The sequence below is a fragment of the Montipora foliosa genome, chromosome 10 (genome assembly GCF_036669935.1).
Source record: "Montipora foliosa isolate CH-2021 chromosome 10, ASM3666993v2, whole genome shotgun sequence".
NCBI classification, from domain to species: Eukaryota; Metazoa; Cnidaria; class Anthozoa; order Scleractinia; family Acroporidae; genus Montipora; species Montipora foliosa.
The window spans coordinates 4,391,862-4,410,761 of NC_090878.1; the positions used below are offsets into that span (position 1 = coordinate 4,391,862).

General features: G+C 40.0%; 2 protein-coding genes across 3 annotated transcripts in view; one reads left to right on the forward strand and one right to left on the reverse strand.

Moving 5' to 3' along the window:
- The window catches only part of LOC137973042 (thioredoxin-like), a 19,836-nt gene extending 16,544 nt beyond the window's left edge, over positions 1–3,292 (forward strand). Inside the window, exon 4 of one of the 2 annotated variants that reach the window (XM_068819759.1) lies at positions 2,194–3,292. In XM_068819759.1, coding sequence (XP_068675860.1) covers positions 2,194–2,256 — 63 coding nt within the window. In that variant the 3' untranslated portion in view covers positions 2,257–3,292. The remainder of the gene's footprint in view (positions 1–2,193) is intronic. The other variant, XM_068819758.1, reaches the window with a different exon arrangement.
- Positions 3,293–7,063: 3,771 nt separating this feature from the next.
- Positions 7,064–18,611, reverse strand: LOC137974328 (uncharacterized). Its single transcript, XM_068821250.1, has 10 exons — positions 18,503–18,611; positions 16,332–16,508; positions 15,653–15,826; positions 14,413–14,442; positions 13,068–13,249; positions 11,549–11,699; positions 10,119–10,507; positions 8,683–8,995; positions 7,958–8,199; positions 7,064–7,363 (listed from the first exon to the last, which is right to left on the reverse strand). The coding sequence occupies exons 2-10, from the start codon at positions 16,468–16,470 to the stop codon at positions 7,139–7,141; spliced, it is 1,845 nt and encodes a 614-aa protein (XP_068677351.1). The 5' UTR covers positions 16,471–16,508; positions 18,503–18,611; the 3' UTR covers positions 7,064–7,138.
- Positions 18,612–18,900: the final 289 nt, after the last annotated feature.

Consider the following 18,900-nt stretch of genomic DNA (forward strand, 5'->3'; position numbering starts at 1 on the left):
TTTGCCCTCTGCTGTAAACTTGGTTTCCACTCTCAAAATTACCTCCAGAACCTACTTTTGGCGTAAAGTAAGCTTTTAGAATGATGTTCTTGTCTTCCGTGGTGATACTTGACAATTCGAGAACATTTTGTGAAAAAATATTTATAACGGGTCACACGCGCAACTTGATCGCCCGATTATGCATAACATCCACTTGGCCTTTTGACATCCCATTGAAAAAAACTATAAAATATTCGCAGACCGGTCGATTTCTCTGAAATTTAAAAGTGTGATTGCTAACGAATAGAGAAATATTTTCACAATAACTAAAAATTCCTGTGTTAAGCATGGAAATTCGACGAAGAGGTAAATGTGACTAAATTGTTGCGTGCGTTGCTATTTTTGTGTTTTGATTGTCCAAATTTTGACAGAGAATATTAAATCATGAAAAAATATCTACGGAATACGGATAGATCGTTAGAAAATCTTTATTTTTAGCGGTTATTTGAACGTAAAAGATGGAGCGCTTGACGATAAGTAATATTTTTGTTGATATTTGAAAGAAAAAAAATAATTTCGCGGGAATCAGGACGCGGTGAAAATGATTTAACAAATTTGCATACGTGCGTTGTAATGTGATACGCGAGGAGACAGGAATTTTATTTCTCTGACAAATGATTTTGTCATTGTAGTGTAAAATGATGTTTATTTGGGAAGGCAACAATATTTCTTTAACTTCCTGGTTAATTCAATTTATTGCTACGACTTACTAGCGCGAAGATTGTTTACATGAAACTCACGCTTTTTGCGAATTTGGAGTGTCATGAAGTTACATAATTATTTGCGTGACAATATATCCCTTTACTCTCACACAAAAACATTCAGATAGTAACAAACTTCATATTTATTAACCATTTCTTCTGCTTTTGTGCTTGTCAGCATTGTGATTTGTGATAATTCGCAAGTTTGTTTTTGTATCTCATAGATGTTCAGATTTTCAATTACATGGCCGCTCAACCTCGCGATTGTGTAAATAGTTCACCCTGAAGTCACAATAGATACGTTTCTCAGGAACGCGACAAAGAAGGCTTCCTGACCCGACAGATGAAATGTAAATATTCAGTTAAATAATACAACAAAATTAACCAAAGACGGAAGTTTCTTGGCTAAAAAGTAGTTTGTTTTACTCTGAAAACGACGAACGATTAACATTCTTTCCCGAAGTTCATTCAGTTGACACAAGGTGATCACGTGCACCTTTACTCAAAAGCGTGTTTCTTACCTTTAAACTGAAATTATTACCAAAGTTTAAAAAGCTAAAAGACCTCAAAATGGGACAGGATATTACAAAATAATTAAAGTTGTGAACGTGTGAACCAAAGGGCCTCTGCTGGCGCGACATTGTTGGTGACCCTCAAATGGTCTTAATGACCCCCCACTTGAAAAAATTAACTGGAACCCTGCAGTTCAATACCACCTAATTCAAAGCCTTCTGTTTTTGTGTAACACGTACCACAGGCAACCCAGTGTAGGCTTTTATAGAGCGTCTTTTTTTTTTATTTTTATTTTTTTTCAAAATGACCGCAAGCCATTTTGTCGAGGTGACAGACGAGGTCAAAGAAAATGCATATTTTTCAAATAATCACCAATGTAATTATACTAAAACAATATTACTCACCTCAGGTTCAGTGAATATCGGGAAATAAAATTCTTGACATCCACCAATATTCACCTCGCCTTCAGCGAATCATTGTTAATTATGACGAAATTGAAACTGAAATTGCCTGAGCCATGGAAATATGAGGGTAATTTCGGCAAAGGTGAAGGAAATGGCCTTCTTTGGACAGTTTGCTTAAAGCCTTTACTAGCAGTTAAAATTTGACCATTTAGAGCGAGTTTGAATCGAGTGTCGTAAAACCAAAACCAAAGTAATTACTTTGGCCAATCAAAAAGGACGGAGACAATCCAGTAAACCAACCAAGACTCGAAGTAATTACACGTAGCCGACACAAAGCGCGGGAAAATGTGCACGCGCGAGCCACGGTTGGTTTTGGTTTCACTTCTGATTGGTTAAAAAGTGGCGCGAGAACTTTGAACCAATCACTGAGTGAAGTAATGCAAAACCAAAGCAATTCGCTAATTACTTTTGACACTCAATTGAAAACCGCTCTATATTATAAATTGTTATTTGTAATTTTTTCCTTATTTTTATAGGTTGATGAGCTGACTGGTGCAAATGAGAGTAAACTTGCAGAAAAGATTACACGAAATTTGTAGAATTAAGAAAAGCAAAATTTTACTTCTGTGGTATTGAAATATTGTGTTTCCAGCATGATTCATGGGCTAGAAATTGCCTTCATAAAAATGGGAAGTTTGAAAACTACCATTCAAGGGGCTTTCGTAGTGGGAAGAGTTTCTCTCTATACCCTCGGAAGATTGCTTGCTTTTTCAGAGTAATGCGTAGGCCAAAGTATGGTTGTACCTCATTTGAACACTTTTTTTAAAAACTACTTCTTACATTGTACCATTGTACGTTCTATAATGTTTGTCAAGATCCGTTGTTGCCCAAAATCCACTTAGTTAGATGCAACCCGAATGAAACCACAACAGTGATTATGAACTCCGAAAAAGGCAAGAACTGGTGTGAAACCCTCAAGATCCTTGAAGGTGCATGTGGTGTGCGAGTTTAGCAGGTTTTCCTTTCTGGGTTATGCATTTGCCATACAATTAGTATTCTTGCAAAAATAGCGAACCACTTTTGTGAGAATTTTACAAACATCGGCTCCATTCTTGCTGAAGAAATATTCCAGCGTCGGGGAGCGCATATTAGGGAGTTTACGAAACGAGGACGACGACGGCTACGAAGACTTCATTTAAAAATACGAGTTCGCGTTATTCATATCACTACGAAACTATTTTATGTCGTTTCGCGTTAAAAATGTGTAGTAACTGTCGAGGAATTAAACTGGTATGAGTGAGTTGGAAGCGTAGAGAGAGAACTGAAAATTCATCGTCATGTGCTAACGTCCTCCACAGAACCTTGAATTTGGTCATTTCACGTCGTCATTTAGGAGATGACAGCAAAGAAATGTACCAAAATGTAAAACGCACGTGCAGAGCGTGCAGAGCCATTGTTTTTGCTCACTAAACCTATTGTTTTGTAGCGTCGTCGTTGCCGTCGGCGTCGTCGTTTCGTAAGCTCCCTATTTTCCTTTTTCAACGACCTTATCGTGCAGGAAATCATTGCATTGACACTTACTCTTTGCCCAGGAGCAGAGACGCAGGTTACGGTATAAAATTATGCTCTAAACTATTGGAAATTGTTGATTACGGTCGTGTTCTTGAAGGCATTTTATATCAAGGTGAGGTTGGGTTTGGGGGAAAAAATCACTTTACACCCCAATGCTTTGATACATCTCTGACAAAATATCGTCCGCCATCGACGCATGTAGATATGCGGTTATAGCCATTTTTCTTGCCGTATCGAAGAGTTGGATGCGGTTAATTTCATTATTTTGTTTGTTCGAGCATTTTGGAATTCGTGGTGTGGCTCTTGGTTGCAAGAAAAATAGTCTCTTTAGACGGACTCAATATATTTGTTCAATTTAGTAGGCGTCCCCGATGGAATCTGATCGTCTTGGTGAAAATAGTCCTGAGAGGGACTCAACGGTTGGCAGTGACTGACGTTTCGACAACCTGAGCGGAAGTCATCTTCAGAGTCAAGTGACGGTTGGAAATTCAAACAAATGTGGCGATGCTCTGGTCTGTGTTGTGTTAATGAACGTCGTCTAAACCCGTGAAGTATGGTGTTCTCAATACTGTACTCTCGGCTTTCTTGCCTTTTTATTGTATATTCGATATTTTACATTTCTCTGATCGTCTTTGATGTTATTCTTTTCGCTGATGGTACAAACTTCACTGTTTTTCTCTCTCACAAAAAGACCCAGTCTGCTTTCTTTGACAGGCTCACCGACTGGTTCAAAAAGTCGTCTTTCGTGGCTTTTAAGCCAAGGCAAAAGCGAAACGCACCTGATATTTCCGTTTGTCTGAACAACTGTCAAATCAAATGTACCAAAGAGGCCTTTTTCCTTGGTGTACTTTAGGACTATTCACCTTACCTGGAAACCATACATTTCTCTGGCTGTCTGTCTTGACGTCCGCAAAGTTAAGGTTACCGAAGCATTAATATTTTATTCCTGGAAACAGTGGGTGCTTTCCATTAAGCCAAAATTTTCGGAAATTCCAATCAGAAGTCAAATGGAAAGGTAGGTTTCGGTTTGGTCCGACCGGAATTTTTCGGACAACCTCTAAAGGTCGGTCAAACCGAAATTATAATGGGAAGCACCCATTATTATGATTTCTAGACAGAAGTGACTCTGATGTAAGAAGGATTACCAACTTCGCTTATGTTATTTCATGGGCATCACCTTTTTGTGACGACAGACATGCAAACCGTCAGCATCCCACGTGATTCGTCCTCTGAGGAGGGTGGGGGTCGTACGCTTGATGCATTACTACTTTTCTGATCTGTCAAAAACATGGAGTGAAGACCGTGTGACCAAAATTAAAGCGATATTACTGACAGAGGGATTGATACGTGGTTCATAACTGATGGAAGTCTTTAAGTGGCCAGTGTATTTGTTCTAAAACGTACCCACTATTTTGTTGCTGTATGCAGCCCAAACGCGGAAACGCTTTCTGCCGAGATTTTCTTTCTAGTCCTTTCCTGTAAAAGTAACTCCCTCGCAATTGTTGTGCGCAACCAACAAGATTTCGAAATTTGACGATGGTAGGATTATCGCATGGACAGGTCGAGTTACACGGCTAGAGATGCCCGTGATTTTTATCACTAGTGTCAGATCTGGAGGTCAGTATGTTAAAGGGGTGGCTGCTAAGCCAGAAATCAGTGCAAAACAAACTCGCCTTCCTAGTTACCATTTCTAGCAGTTTGCGAAGGCGGAAGGTCGACACGATCTGAGCCGATAGCATGTAAGGTACCTTTGGAAGCCGCAAAACACCGGAGACCCCCGGTGTTGTGGTCTGCCCTCCTTTCACATACATGCGTGGGTTGGGTGGGGGAGATCAAATATGGACTGATGGCGGCTGCCAGAGGCGCCTTTACAAGCTGACGTCCGATCTCACCGTAGAAAAAGAATAGACCTATTTACAGTTGTGTGCTTAGTTACCTGGCCTTTAAATGAAAGTGAGGCTGGTGTTGACCTTGTTATGATACAGACCTCTCTCTCCTTTTCTTATGTATGATGTTGTTGTCATGCTAATTAGTAAGAATTTACATAAAAGTAGTGAGGTTTCTATCAAAATAAGGTCAACTCCAGGCTCACTTTCATTCATAGGCCAGGTAGCTAAGTACACAACTGTAATGGACTATGGTAAACCACCGCGAGACTCTGTGATAACCATAAAACGGTAATCCCCGAGCACTGAACCACAGTCAGATATGATTAGGTGAGGAAACCCCGGAGAAAAATCCTCGAATCAGGTTGACATCGACTTAAGGAAATTCCTTAGTATTGCATTGCGCATCCCTACTGCGCACGATTTTCGCGTCGTTAGCGCGCGCACATGAGCACGTGCGCATACAAAACGTAAGAGATTTCGCTCAAACTAAATCCGATAGCGAAATAAATGCTCCTTTTCTCTCAAACGAGCACAGTGACCCCCGATTTTTTTTAGGTATTTGCTAAGAACAGTCTAATAAAGAACATATTTGAAGAAGAAAAAAAGTTTGATAGTAGAACATGAATGTTTTTTTTTTGGAAAACAGTTCCGTACTGGGTGTATTTTACCCAAGGCGAGGACTTCAAGCTAACCACGGAACTGTCCCAAAATATGCACTATTCCCACAACCAGGGACTCAAAGACGGCGTAAATGAAGCAATACTGCTTATGTAAATAAAAGAAGCTTTATTTTCAAAATAAAATTTTTTGTTTTTGAAGTAACCAAGACTTAATTCTGTATGAAGGCGATTCGAATTTTTAACGCGACAACAGTAAAAATACCCCATTTTACGAGCCTGCTGACGCGTAAACAAGCACGGTGACCCCTTTCTTTAATTTCATTTTTTACTGTTCATATCATGAATGTTAATTACTAATATGCCAAGTATCCAAAAAAGTTTGATAGTAGAACAATTTTTTTAAACGCACGCTGCGCAAGTAACACCAGAGGTGGGTGGCTCGGATGATATTCACTGAGCTAGCTTGACGCTCCAAGGCGTACAGCATGGAATATTTTCAGACGGTCACCCGTTGATCCGTCAAACAGGACTTAACTTTGGTGAATAGACGGAAACTGGAGCTTCCCTTCGGCCGAATCGTAAACGATTAAATCACTTAAGGTGGCTTACTACAGTTTTCCGAAGAAAAAGATCAAGATTTTGAAATCTGTGAAATTAAAGCAACAGAATGTCTCTTCTGAAGTGTTATTCACTGCAATTGATGAAAAATGTAATTTTACCTAAAAAATAAATGCAAGTCAGGGAAAATGCTAAGTGACCGAGCTCGGGGAGGGGGAACTAGAAGCTAGACATTTCAAAGGCCTTTTTCTGAAAAACTAGCCGTACGACCCCACCTCAAAATTTCAGGATTTCCTTAGCGAGAAAAAAATTGTAAAATCTGTCAGACAGGTTTTTCTCAAATGGAAGAAACGTCGATTTTCGTCTATTTTGCAAGTAACTGAAAAACTGCCTGATGGATCTTTTTTAAAAAATGTTGACGGTTTCATCTTCATATTGTTTATTAACTAATTGCCAAAATCTTGACTCTGGTCGGACGGCTAGGTTTCTGAGCAAAAGGCCTTTGAAATGTCTAGCTTCCAGTCCCCCTCCAAGAGCTCGGTCACTATATTTAGCATTTTTCCCTGACTTGCATTTATTTTTTAGGTAAAATTACATTTTACATCAATTGCAGTGACTAACAGTTCAGAAGAGACATCCTGTCGCTTTAATTTCAACCATTTCAAAATCTTGATCTTTGTCTTCGGAAAACTGTAAGTCACCTTAATCAGCCATTCAAAATGACGAAGAGACCCAAGAATTCAATCTCACCACAAGAACCAATGCCATAAATAGTAATTGCATTTATTGAGATAGGAGACCTTTTCTTGAGAAACATTATCATGACAAATTCAATAAACTTTCTATTCACACTGGTTTTCCTGTCCGTTGTCATGGCTTTGTTCCCCGGCTTGGGCCTGTTGCAATTGTGAAGACGTGATAGCTTGAATCTGGCCTAAAATTTGTTGGACATCAGCTTGACTGGGATCAATGGCAACATAAACAGCGTTACTATCACCCAGCGATACACCATGTTCGGATGTCTCAGGAACAGCGGTACTCTCCTGTAGCACATGCTCTGTGACCATCTGATTTATTGGGAAACAAAAAGAGAGAATCACAAAGAAATCTGAAGAGTGACGACTCATCATTCAGATCAATACACTTGATGATAATAATGATAATGACAATAACCACTTTAATAAAGTCTCAAGCTCATCTATCGAAGCACAATTGCTGAACTCATTTGTGAGACAGTCAAACTAAATCAAAACAAATGTAAAGGTTTTATTCCCATTCTATCACATCTCAACATCCTCGCTGGTGAAAGTTATCAGCTTTTTTTTCTAAGTTGGCCACAATCTTCGTCATCGTTATGAGGTTGGTGAAATTAATCAGTCTTCCGCACGATTTATTTTGACCTATAAGAAACAAAGCCAAAACCAATGGCATCTACGCGGTACGTGTTTTCTCGCACCTGGCGTCGCCTCCTTGACGTATTCCCTTGAAATAAATCTGCCTGATGTAACTGTCTAAAGTAGCCAGTTCAGTTTTACTGTGCAGCTCTGCACTCAACTAACGACTATCTCGGTTCAATCGGATTGCATTAGATTCGATGGCCTTTGAAAAAGGAACCATCTTCTTAAGAGTAGAAAGGAATTATAGAATGGAAGTAGTGATACCTCTGCATGTTCATTCTCACGTGCATTACGAACCATAACCTCAGTACCGATGACCATTCCTGGTTGCCCAGTTCCCTGAGAGGCGCTCCCATCGGGAACGTGTAACATCCCGGCGGAACTCTGTATTAAGATTCCCTCCCCTGCGCTGGTCTGTAGAGTGCTATGTTCTCCAGCAGCTTGTTGCGCTGCAGCCTGGCTGACAATTTGTTCTGCTAGTTCAGCTGTCAGCTCCGGAATGGTTACTAAAAAATAAGTTTGTTTAAGACACTTTAATAAAGACAATAAATCGATAAATTTAAAGGGTACGATCGCGACAATTTTACTTTTCTTTTTCGCCGGTTAAAACCGGGTTTAACATAACACTTCAGGAAACACTGCTCACACGTGCAACATACATTCCTCAAAACTCAATGATAAGAACCGAGTTAGCAGACTTGCTAAGATTAGTTCAGATTCGAAAAAGTTGGCCAATTTTTTTAATTTCACTTAATTTTCACTTTTTTCATTCTCAAAAGAAGACAACACGAAATACCTAAGTTGTGAAGTAATATGTTCTTTGGTAACAAACCTATAGCATTTCTAAGTTGCTGTTCGCCTTCGTTTTAAAACTTGTCTTAGTGCGAAGCCATAGAAGTGGACATGACTTTGGTTTAAATGAAAATAACTATTTTTCAATAAAAAGTTACTTTAGAAAGTCCTTCCTCTCCGCAATACCCTACACTTACCAGTTGCAATCTGCGCTTGCTCCGTGCCAGGCTGGCCCTCCCCAGCACCGTTTTCTTCCCGATCGTGCCTTTGCGTCTGTAACTGGTTCAGTATTTGTTGAGCAAGGAGAAGTTGCTGCGCCACAGTGATTTTAAACTCGCTTCCTTCATGGTCCGCGCCTTGGACAACAATCTGGGGTCCCCCGGCTCCCTCGGTGAGTTCCGCGCTTAGATTGTGCGGAACAATTTCCCCCAGGACTTGGGTGACTTGTTGAAGAAGAGAGGTATCTGGGACCTTCGTTTCCGACGCCTTTGCTGCATCCGAGACTTCGCTCTAATAAACCACAAAAATGAAAACGGGAAAAGAATTCGTTTTGACATCTTTCGCAAGACAACCAAAAAAGGCTGCTTTCAAAATTTCGCCAACGGTCTGCACAACTTTCCGCCACGAGTTTCATACGTTTCTTCGTATAATTTTAAGTGTAATGTCACTTCAAGGGCTGAGGCTTAACAAAGTAGGAATTTTCTTGTGTGGGTATGTGGAAGGATGGACAGATTGTGAAGGGGGAGGGAAGGGGTGGAGTCTGTTTGATAAGAAAACGCGACCCAGTACAACAGAATTTAGTTCACTCGAGAGTTACTTTAGCTTATCATATAGCCCGTACGTCCCCGCGCGCGCTTTCATTGTAAAACTATTGGGAAAATCCCCGTACGAGAGCCGTACGCATTAGCGCGAGCAGGGGCCCGTTTCTCGAAAGTCCCGAAACTTTACGGGCCATTTTTGGGTGTCACAATTTCTTCTGTACCTCAAGAACGGAGAGGATGTAAGTCGTCAAACTTTACGGACATGTTTCTTTTAGTTGCCTTGAAAACATGTTAAAAAATCGGCTTTCCAAAATAAGCGATTAGCAGTTTCACAAATGGCTTTTCGGGCCCGAAACGTTTTCGGGACTTTCGAGAAACGGGCCCCAGGGCCGGAAAAAGCCGTACGGCTACGAACACGTAGTGCTCCATGCGATGCGATTTTAGAGGATTTCGACGCTTTTAAACATCCAAGTTATTTACAGCTAGAAAAGCAAATGCAAACAACTTATTAGATAAATTGTCTGTGCAAATTTTTGTTACTTATTTTGTCCAAACTTCAAATTCTAAGTTCTCATGAATACTGTAAAGAGCACATATGATAAAATGCTTATTGACTGAGTTTAGGTCTGGCCGGACAGGAAAATATTTGGCCCTCGGTCTTGGCGCACAGACCCTCCCATTCAGTCAATAAGTACATAATACCTGGTGATTTAAAAGGAACGAGGTCAGACTGATGGGTGTATCCTCGGGTCATGAAGAGAACTTGCTCATCGGGGGATAGGAGGGGTCATGAGCGGAGAGCAAGTCAATATATCGGGGAAAAAACCATAAGAATACAATTGTCTGTTGTTGTTATTGTTGTTTATACGCACCCCTTGCACTTTATCCACAGCTGCTACAAGCCTTCTCAAGTCTTCTCCTTCCTTGTCGGGATCGCTATCATTCATATTTTTGCTTTCGTCTCGGATACTGCGGGCTGCGGCAGTCTCTTCTGCCATAGCAACCAGTGTTTCCTGACTGTCTTCGTCCATGCTTGCCTCAGGGTTATTGGCATCAAACTTGAAATCAGTTTGGCTTTCTTGACTGGAGTGCTTTGCATGCGTGTTGAGATGGTTCTTCAGATAGTTGAGGCGGGTAAATTTCTTGTCGCAGTGCTCGCAGGCAAATGGCTTCTCTCCTATGTGTATGTTTAAGTGCCGTTTGTAGGTTGTGAGATAGTTGAATTCCTTTTCACATGTATCGCATTTATATGGTCGGTCACCTACAACGACAAAACGACGGTTAGGTCGTTCACGGCACACAAGGGAGCAGAGTTCAAGCAGTAGCAGGGGCACTCGACTCCCCCCTCCCCCAATGTGTCCGGGGATCGAGTCCCGGACATTGTCGTATGTATGCAGGTTGAATTTGTTGTTTCCCTACCCTGTTCCGAGGGGTTTTTCTTCGAGTACTCCTGTTTCTCCTCTCATCGAAAAGCAGTGTTTGATTTGATTCCTTTGATTGGATTCGATTTCCAGAGAGCCGTAAGTTACTTTATAGGAGGCAGTGTGGCCCAGTGGTTAGGGCGCTTGCCTTGAGATTCGGAGATCCCGGGTTCAAGACCCGCTCTAACCACTCGTCGAATTTGATCCTGGTAGTCCCTGGTTCAACTTCCCAGCTGCACTTGTAAATAGCCAACTGGTTTGCCTCTTGGGATTCTTAACAGTTGTTGTTGTTGTGTTCTGTTGTTTCGTTGATTGTTTCATTGGCCCTGAAAAGCCCCTATGGGGGGCGGTCAATTAAGTATGTATTGTATTGTATTGTATTGTATTACTTTAGATAACCCTAATAGGATTCGCTACTGTTTTCCTTTCAAAACAAAGCACGTTTTAGACATTGTTATCATAACCGTTTGCGCTAATGAGCACAGGCCATTGAAGGGGTTTCAAAGCCCGTCAGTGACGACCAGCTACCGGACAGGCCACTACTAGGCATATGGAACCAACATGGAATTTGATAATTTTGGTGAATTGAAATTTCTCATCTGCCATGGAGCAAGGATGGCACAGTCGGTTAGTGCGCGGCCTTGGTGCAAGAGGTCCTGAGTTCGATTCTCGGATCTCGCATCCTTGTTTCGACTCCTTTCCTTTCCGTGTAGCTAAGTAGCTTTAAATACCCGTAAAACGGAGCACTGATGGAGAGTGGGGAGTAAAATGAGCGCACCGTCGACCTCAGGTTTGTCAGTTGAATTACTGTTACGAGTTATCGACGTTAAACAAGGTCTACTTTACTTTACATGTTTGGAAAAAGTTGGCAGGTTCCTTACCAGTGTGGAGCCGTATATGGTTCTTGTAGCTGTCCAAGCGAGTGAATTCCCTTTGACAGTGTTCACACCGGAACGGTTTGAAACCGGTGTGAAGGCGAAGATGGCGCTTGTGACTTCCAAAATCCGAAAACACTTTACCGCAGTATCCACACTAAGTGAAATATGAAGACAAGCTCGACGTTAGACAGCAAAGATACACCTTTATGTTCGTGAAGTGGAAGAGGAAAACATCCGAAGCCAAACCCTTTTGACGGTGCAGATAACCCACGCTACTCCTAGCTACTCCTACTACTTGTTTGCAAAAGCGAATTTTGCCGCAGCCACTTGATGCCGTTTTTGTCACGGTAAAGTTGGCTGAAGTTTCGAGAAAGTTAATTGCAAAAAAAAGCTGCGGCAAGCGGGTCCCCCGAGTATGATTTGAAAATCGAAGATATCATTTAAGTGCCTAACACCTCAACACACTTTTCCACTTTATTTATTTTCCGAAATCGTCCAAAGTAAATCGTGTTGTTTTTAGAACTTTTTGATTGAAATTTCACTTTTTTATGCGCTCTGAAAGACGGGAAAAGTGGTCATACCGAGCAATGAAGGGGAATTGGTTCCACACCAGGTTGACGTCACAAGTTAATTTGCATAGCTGTTTTCAAAGAATCATCTCCCTGCAAATGAATGAAGGGGGTAGTTTCTAAAGAAACTGTGGTGCTGCGTCGGTGGGGAAGTAGTATACAAAAATTTGGTTTTATCAACGGAGTTGATGATGTAAATTGGCCACCGTACAGAGATTCTAAAAGCTGACGTTTCGAGCGTTAGCCCTTCGTCAGAGGATTTGGATTCGCTCTGACGAAGGGCTAACGCTCGAAACGTCAGCTTTTAGAATCTCTGTACGGTGGCCAATTTACATTATCAACTCCGTTGATAAAACCAAATCTCCCTGCAAAGCTGTTTATGACATCAACCTTGTATCCCCTTCATTGCTCGGTCATGGATCAATGTATGACCACTTTTCCCGTCTTTCGAAACCCATAAAAAGTGAAATTTCAATCAAAAGGTTCTAAAAAGAACACGATGTATTTGGGACAATTCTGGAGAATAAATAAAGTGGAAAAATGTGTTGAGGTGACAAGCACTTTAAATTGCATTCCTTGCATTCTGATTGGCTCACTAAATTTAAGTTATCAGCTCACAATTACCACGCATGATCGAGCCAACAGCTGCTAAGCTGAAAATTTAGTGGCGGTGAGCAATCCTTCCAAGTGTTCCAAACGTTCAGAGTTTATTAAAATTTAATATAACACTATTATTAATTGGGCCTGTTGGAATTCTGAGATTAGAGACACATGTACAGTAGCCTATTAGGTGAAACGTGCCTTATTGGCCGTATCTTGTATCCAACGCCAGTTCGTGGAGTAAATTATTGTGAAAAACACTTTGTAATATTGACTTAGAGTCTCTGGAATTTACTCCATGGAGAGCCATTGGATGCAAGATACTGCCAATAAGTCGATATTGCCTTTCTTACTTTAAATGGTTTTTCTCCAGTGTGCGTTCGCGCATGTCTCTTGAGGTCACCCAAATTAGCAAATCCGTGTCCACACTCTTCACACTGGTAAGGTCTTTCTCCAGTGTGAACACGAATATGAGTCTTGAGGTTATATGATTTGTTAAATTCCTTGCCGCAGTATTCACAAGCATAGACTCTTCCTGCAAAAGAAAAGGAAAGTATAGACCTCTTTCATAAAAGCGGCCAAATAAAATATTCTTTTTTTAATGCTAATAAGCCTCTCTAGCCTCGCAGCAACGAGCAAACTTCAAAAGAATTTTTGTTTCAAAATGAGGGCAGTAGGTATAATTAACATAAAGGCAAAAGAATGTCAAAGTGGTTGCCATTTATGAAAGTGTTTTTCTTGCTCTCATTAGGCAATATTACACTTTTGGTGTCATTTTACTACCAAGACCAGACTTCTTCATCAATTACTTTTTCATATTTTTCTGCTCTCCTGGGAGTAGAGACCATATAACATTTACTAAATCCACTCAAAGCATTCTGGACTTCGCAGTAAATTGTGACATCATGGAAGTAGCCTATTGGGAGGAACAAACTATACAGCTGTAGGTACTCAGTAAAAAATGAATGCAAATAACTTGCCCCTAAAACTTTGCAAAGTCATTTAATAAATACTATGAATAAGGGATACAGCAGAACGCTATCATTTATGAGCACAATGTGCCTTAATAGTAATGATAATGATAATGAAAATGATAACAATAATTTACAGTTGTTTTTTTTGCTCTAGATAACATCCATTTCTAACCCTAACCTTACCCAAAATTAGTCCTTAGACCACCAAATTACTTTTTAAAAAAAACCCAAATTCCTTGTCCAAACTGCTGGTGTCAAGTTGTTTTCTATGCATCTTCCCAATCTTCTCCTTCTTTAACCCTTTCAGCCCCATGGGGTTCCCCATTGACGAGTAAAATCGTCTGGCGTTAGACAGAGTAAAATCTATAAGTAGCACTATTGGGAGTTAAAGGGTTAATGGGGACATAGTTTTTGAGTGAATCCAGCTGTTGTTAACCTTTCAACCCCGTGGGGTTCCCCATTGACGAGTAAAATCGTCTGGCGTTAGACGGAGTAAAATCTATAAGTGGCACTATTGGGAGTTAAAGGGTTAATGGGGACATAGTTTTTGAGTGAATCCAGCTGTTGTTAACCTTTCAGCCCCGTGGGGTTCCCCATTGACGAGTAAAATCGTCTGGCGTTAGACAGAGTAAAATCTATAAGTGGCACTATTGGGAGTTAAAGGGTTAAGTTGAGACCACTTTACATAATGGGTGTTGAGAACAGTTTATCTTAATTATATTACCTCCACCTGAAGCAGTTCTTGTTGGAACAGCTGAAATGGGATGGAAAAAATATTTAGTGGAAGAGAAAATTTGGTATTAAAGATCATTACAATAATTTGAAATTTGTTTCCCTGAATGGATCTGGTCATGGTTGTTTAAAAGGTGAGTGCGGTGCTATTTGGCAGGTAAATCACTTCCACAAGAAAAGTATTTACAAAAGAAATATATTTTACATCTTCTGGCTTGTAATTTGTCCTGTATATAGATTATTAGCTAAGGGTAAAACAACTTGATTAATGCATGTTTTGTATAGGCAATGACTTTGTCCCTGCATTGGTCCCCCCCACCCACCCTCCCACAAACTCACCTGTCCAACTGATTGACTTAGAATTGACTGATCAAAAAATCCATAATTCACACAACCACTCTATCCTTTTAAAACACTTTAAATACTTCTTGTGGGTGACTTTGCCAATAGGTTGCATTTTGCATACAGTACATGTATGTTGCATACATTTCAATCTCCATGAATAATTTTTTCGAGTACAATAGGATTAAAACGTGCTCAATGGGAAAAAGATCAGTGATGAACTACGATAAATTATTGTTTTCATTTAGGAGGTCACAGACACTATTATTTAGTTTCATACGTTGTACACTGTGGAACATCAAGTGAACCTCTTGTTGTAAATCAAATCAAATCAAAAGTAGCCTAAAAATTCTGCTGTTCAAAGTCAATAATAATACATGTATATATTCTACTGCGACAGTCAACATAAAAATAAATGAAAAAAAAATTTATAATGTAATATTTTGTAAAACTGAACCAGCTAGTTTTTGGAAATGTTTCCTTCTGTCCATTGATGGAATAAGGAGCAAGGATGACATAGTCGGTTCGTGCACAGCCTTCATGCAAGAGGTCCTGAGTTCAATACCCGGGTATCACATCCTTGTTTCGACTTCTTTCCGTTCTGTATAGCTTAAGTATCTTTAAATACCCATAAAACGGAGCACTGATGGAGAGGGGGAAGTAAAATGAGTGCACGGGTCTTTGACCTCAGGTTTGTCAGTTGAATTACTGTTACGAGTCATCCACGTTGAATATGGTCGCTTTACGTTACTTTACTTTATATAATGGCAGTGAAAATTATGGCTTTTTTTTCAACATGAAGTATTGAAAAAGCCTCTTATGCATGAAATAGTTCCATAACTTTTTTAGACTAACCCCTTTCCAAGTCTAAGAATTTTTTTGGCAGTTACCTCGGGAGGGCTCTGTTGCTACAGGAATACTGATAGCCACTTGTCCAGATTCAATCTGAGCCTGTACTTGCTCATTATTATCCACAAGAGAAGTTTCAGGTTGCTCTACCCGTTGAACAGATGGAGTTTCACTGCCTTCCACAACAGGAACTCCTTGCATTTGTATTTCCACAACTGCAATGGATAGTAATTTGATCATGATGATGTTGATGATTATAAAGTGATGATTGGCATGCGTGGTTGTGTCAGATGAGCATTGTACTTCACTGTACCTGCTCCTGTTGTATGATTGTAATTGAGTGACCAGGGGTTTCAATAAACACCGACGGCCGACGAAAAGCGTCGGCTACTTCGCTCAGAGAAGTCGGCTATCAAATTATCAAAAGAATTCGCCTAATTGCAAACTCAGTGTCGCTGTTGATAAGAAATCTTCCTTTATCTTTGTACTCAATTTGGTGCCCAAAACACGGGAAATCGCATTTCAGAGGTTCCAAACCAAGCGGAGCTTCCAGAGCCTACAGGCCTAGCGGCCCTTTGTTGATACAGTCGGCTACTAGACTTAAAGCAGCTGCCTACTTCCAATTTTATTGAAACCCCTGAGTGACAAACTACACAATTTGAACACACACTTGTCAATACAAAACATTTTATTTTTACCAAACTGTTTTTCAAAACAAACCCTGAGTGCCTGTGGTCTCCACATCACAGTGGTGCCCAACACTTATCACAGTGGCCTCAATTGTCTCACAGCTGATCTGTTGTATCTGAGACATCTGTGACAGCACATTGGCTGCAGTGGCCTCTTCTTCACTTGACATGATATGGATGGCACTGTTATCTCACTTCCACCATTGATCTGGCTCCAAAATGAATGGAAAAATGGTTTGCAATCAACAAAATGAACTGTGGTTGAATTTCAGGATTTCATTCAACTGAGTGGAAGAAAAAAGAATCTGATTTTCTGGCAAAGTTAATAATATAAATAAATAATAATGCTTTATTTATATAGCGCTATTTCCCTTTAGCCCAATAGCGCTTGTTAGGATGGATTTTTACAATTTTCAGGTAAAAAAAACTATATTACAAGCTAATCTAAGTTAGAACATTTTTTTTAAAAGGTATGTTTTCGTATAGGTCTCAAAACTTGGTTACGAGCTACTCTGTCTGATAACAGGTCTTAACAGGACAAATTAAAGAATGTGATTCCCAATAGCTTTCATTCGAAGGGTTACTCTTTTGGATTTTACCCACAAAGTAAAACTTTAAATAGAACAACCATGTGCAGCGTAATAAACAGCACCGGAAGTACAGGAAAGTATCCATCAGTAGTTTTTCGTTCAGTTGGGAGAGTAGTGTAGAATTGAGCAAATTTAGGTTCAATCACTACAGCTACATTCAATTTTAAAGTATCCAAGTTGATAAGTCACTAGCATGTGATATACATTTTGTCATGATGTCTTACAAAAACATAGTCAATAAGATGCCACCATGTTCATTTCAAAGTGAGAACTGATAGAGTGGAAGAGTCTAACAGGTGACAGATCCTACTAATCAGAAAAAGATAACTTATAAGCAATGACACTGGGGAGGTATATGGTGAGATGATTTCAAGGGAAGATGGTTATCCAGTATAACTAACCACAGATAGTTCTTTACCAATGAATGGTATGGGTGAAATAGTAGACCAATCCAATATTTCACAGGTGCGGGAGACAAGACACTGTTTGTTAAGGGCTTCCTAGGGGTTTTGGGGAACAAGGGAAGTGGGCTAATTTGAACTGGGGAACAGGGTCCAACAAAGACAAAATACCATATCTTAGGGAACAAGTGAACATAAACCACTTAAGGGATCAAAAAGGTGAAAACAAGTTTTGAAGTAATCTCTGGAACAAGGGCACACTGTGAAACAAATTTTAAAAGGGACTTAATGTTTGTAGTAGGTCCTGCTTTACAAAATAACCAAAGCCTTATTAGAAAAGTCAAAGTCCTTATTAGAAAATAAATTTGAAACGTAAAAATTATGTGGAATCATCCACCTGGGTTCCACAGTAAAGGTTTTGCAAACAGTTTGTATATCATTCATGAAATCGTTAAATAACAGGAAGTCATCAGAGTTTTGTCAATTTTTGGCAAAAGAGAAAAGTGGAGGTGATGAAAACAACAGTCAACTTTCTCATTAACCGGTCAATTTGCTCATTGCCTGGTCTTTAATAAATCCCTAGCTTGTGATCGGTGGTGCAAGCTTGAGACAAATTGAAACACTAAACTTGGGGATTTGATCAAAACACTATTTAATGCTTTCGTATAGGCATGCTTCTAGTCTTCGAAGGAAGCTAAAAAAGAGTTTGAAGATAGGATTTTCACTGGTTAGTTACCACTGAGGTCAAGAACACTGTCATAAAATAGGGGAGCAAGTAATCCAGAGGGGGCTGACTGTCTTTGGGCAATTGGCTTGCCTTTCAAATGAAGTTTGTGAGATCTACTGTTGGACGATCGTTAAAAGCTTAGCTTGTTTTGCATTTGTTATGTTACGAATACCTAATTCAAAACTCAAAGTACGATATGATTTGTATAATAATAATATCTTTTCAGCCATTATTCACCAGAGACTTGTAAATACAAGATTCAGATTCTATGATCCCCATGATTGGAAAAATAAATAGGTTAAGCTGTAGACACAAAACAGCAAAAAACGATGCGCTAATTTGCAAACAAAAGCAAACCAGTGGCAGCGAATAGACACACAACATGCGGTGTCAATATTCGTCGCGTAAGTGAAAGAAATCCCCGAAAAAAACTGGACCAGAATTTCGCTAACCCATCTCTTTGATCGTTGATGTTACGGCATACCTCAAAACATAAAGAAAACTTGAAATCTTGCTAAGTCGCCGCGCCTTTCAAAACCAACACACAAAATGGTGGACGCTAAGCAAGCGTGGTTCCTTTGCGAAGCTCTCTTCCCAGCATACAATGTGCTATTTTAGCATAAATCCAAGATGGCGGCTCTCGCGCATCAAGGAAATTTAAATTCGTTGCTGTAAATTTGAAGGTAACGCCGTGGTATAATTTTTCAAGCTTAAAAGTTAATTTTGCTGTTTAGAAAACCTTTTTTTTGTATTCTGCATTCTAACTATTTGTATCCTGTTTTATCAGCATGATGAGGGGCAGTCTGATACTATAAATACCGTATAAGCTTATGCATCAGTCAGTTGAAACCCCCACCCCTCAGATCCCGGGAAAGGGTGGGG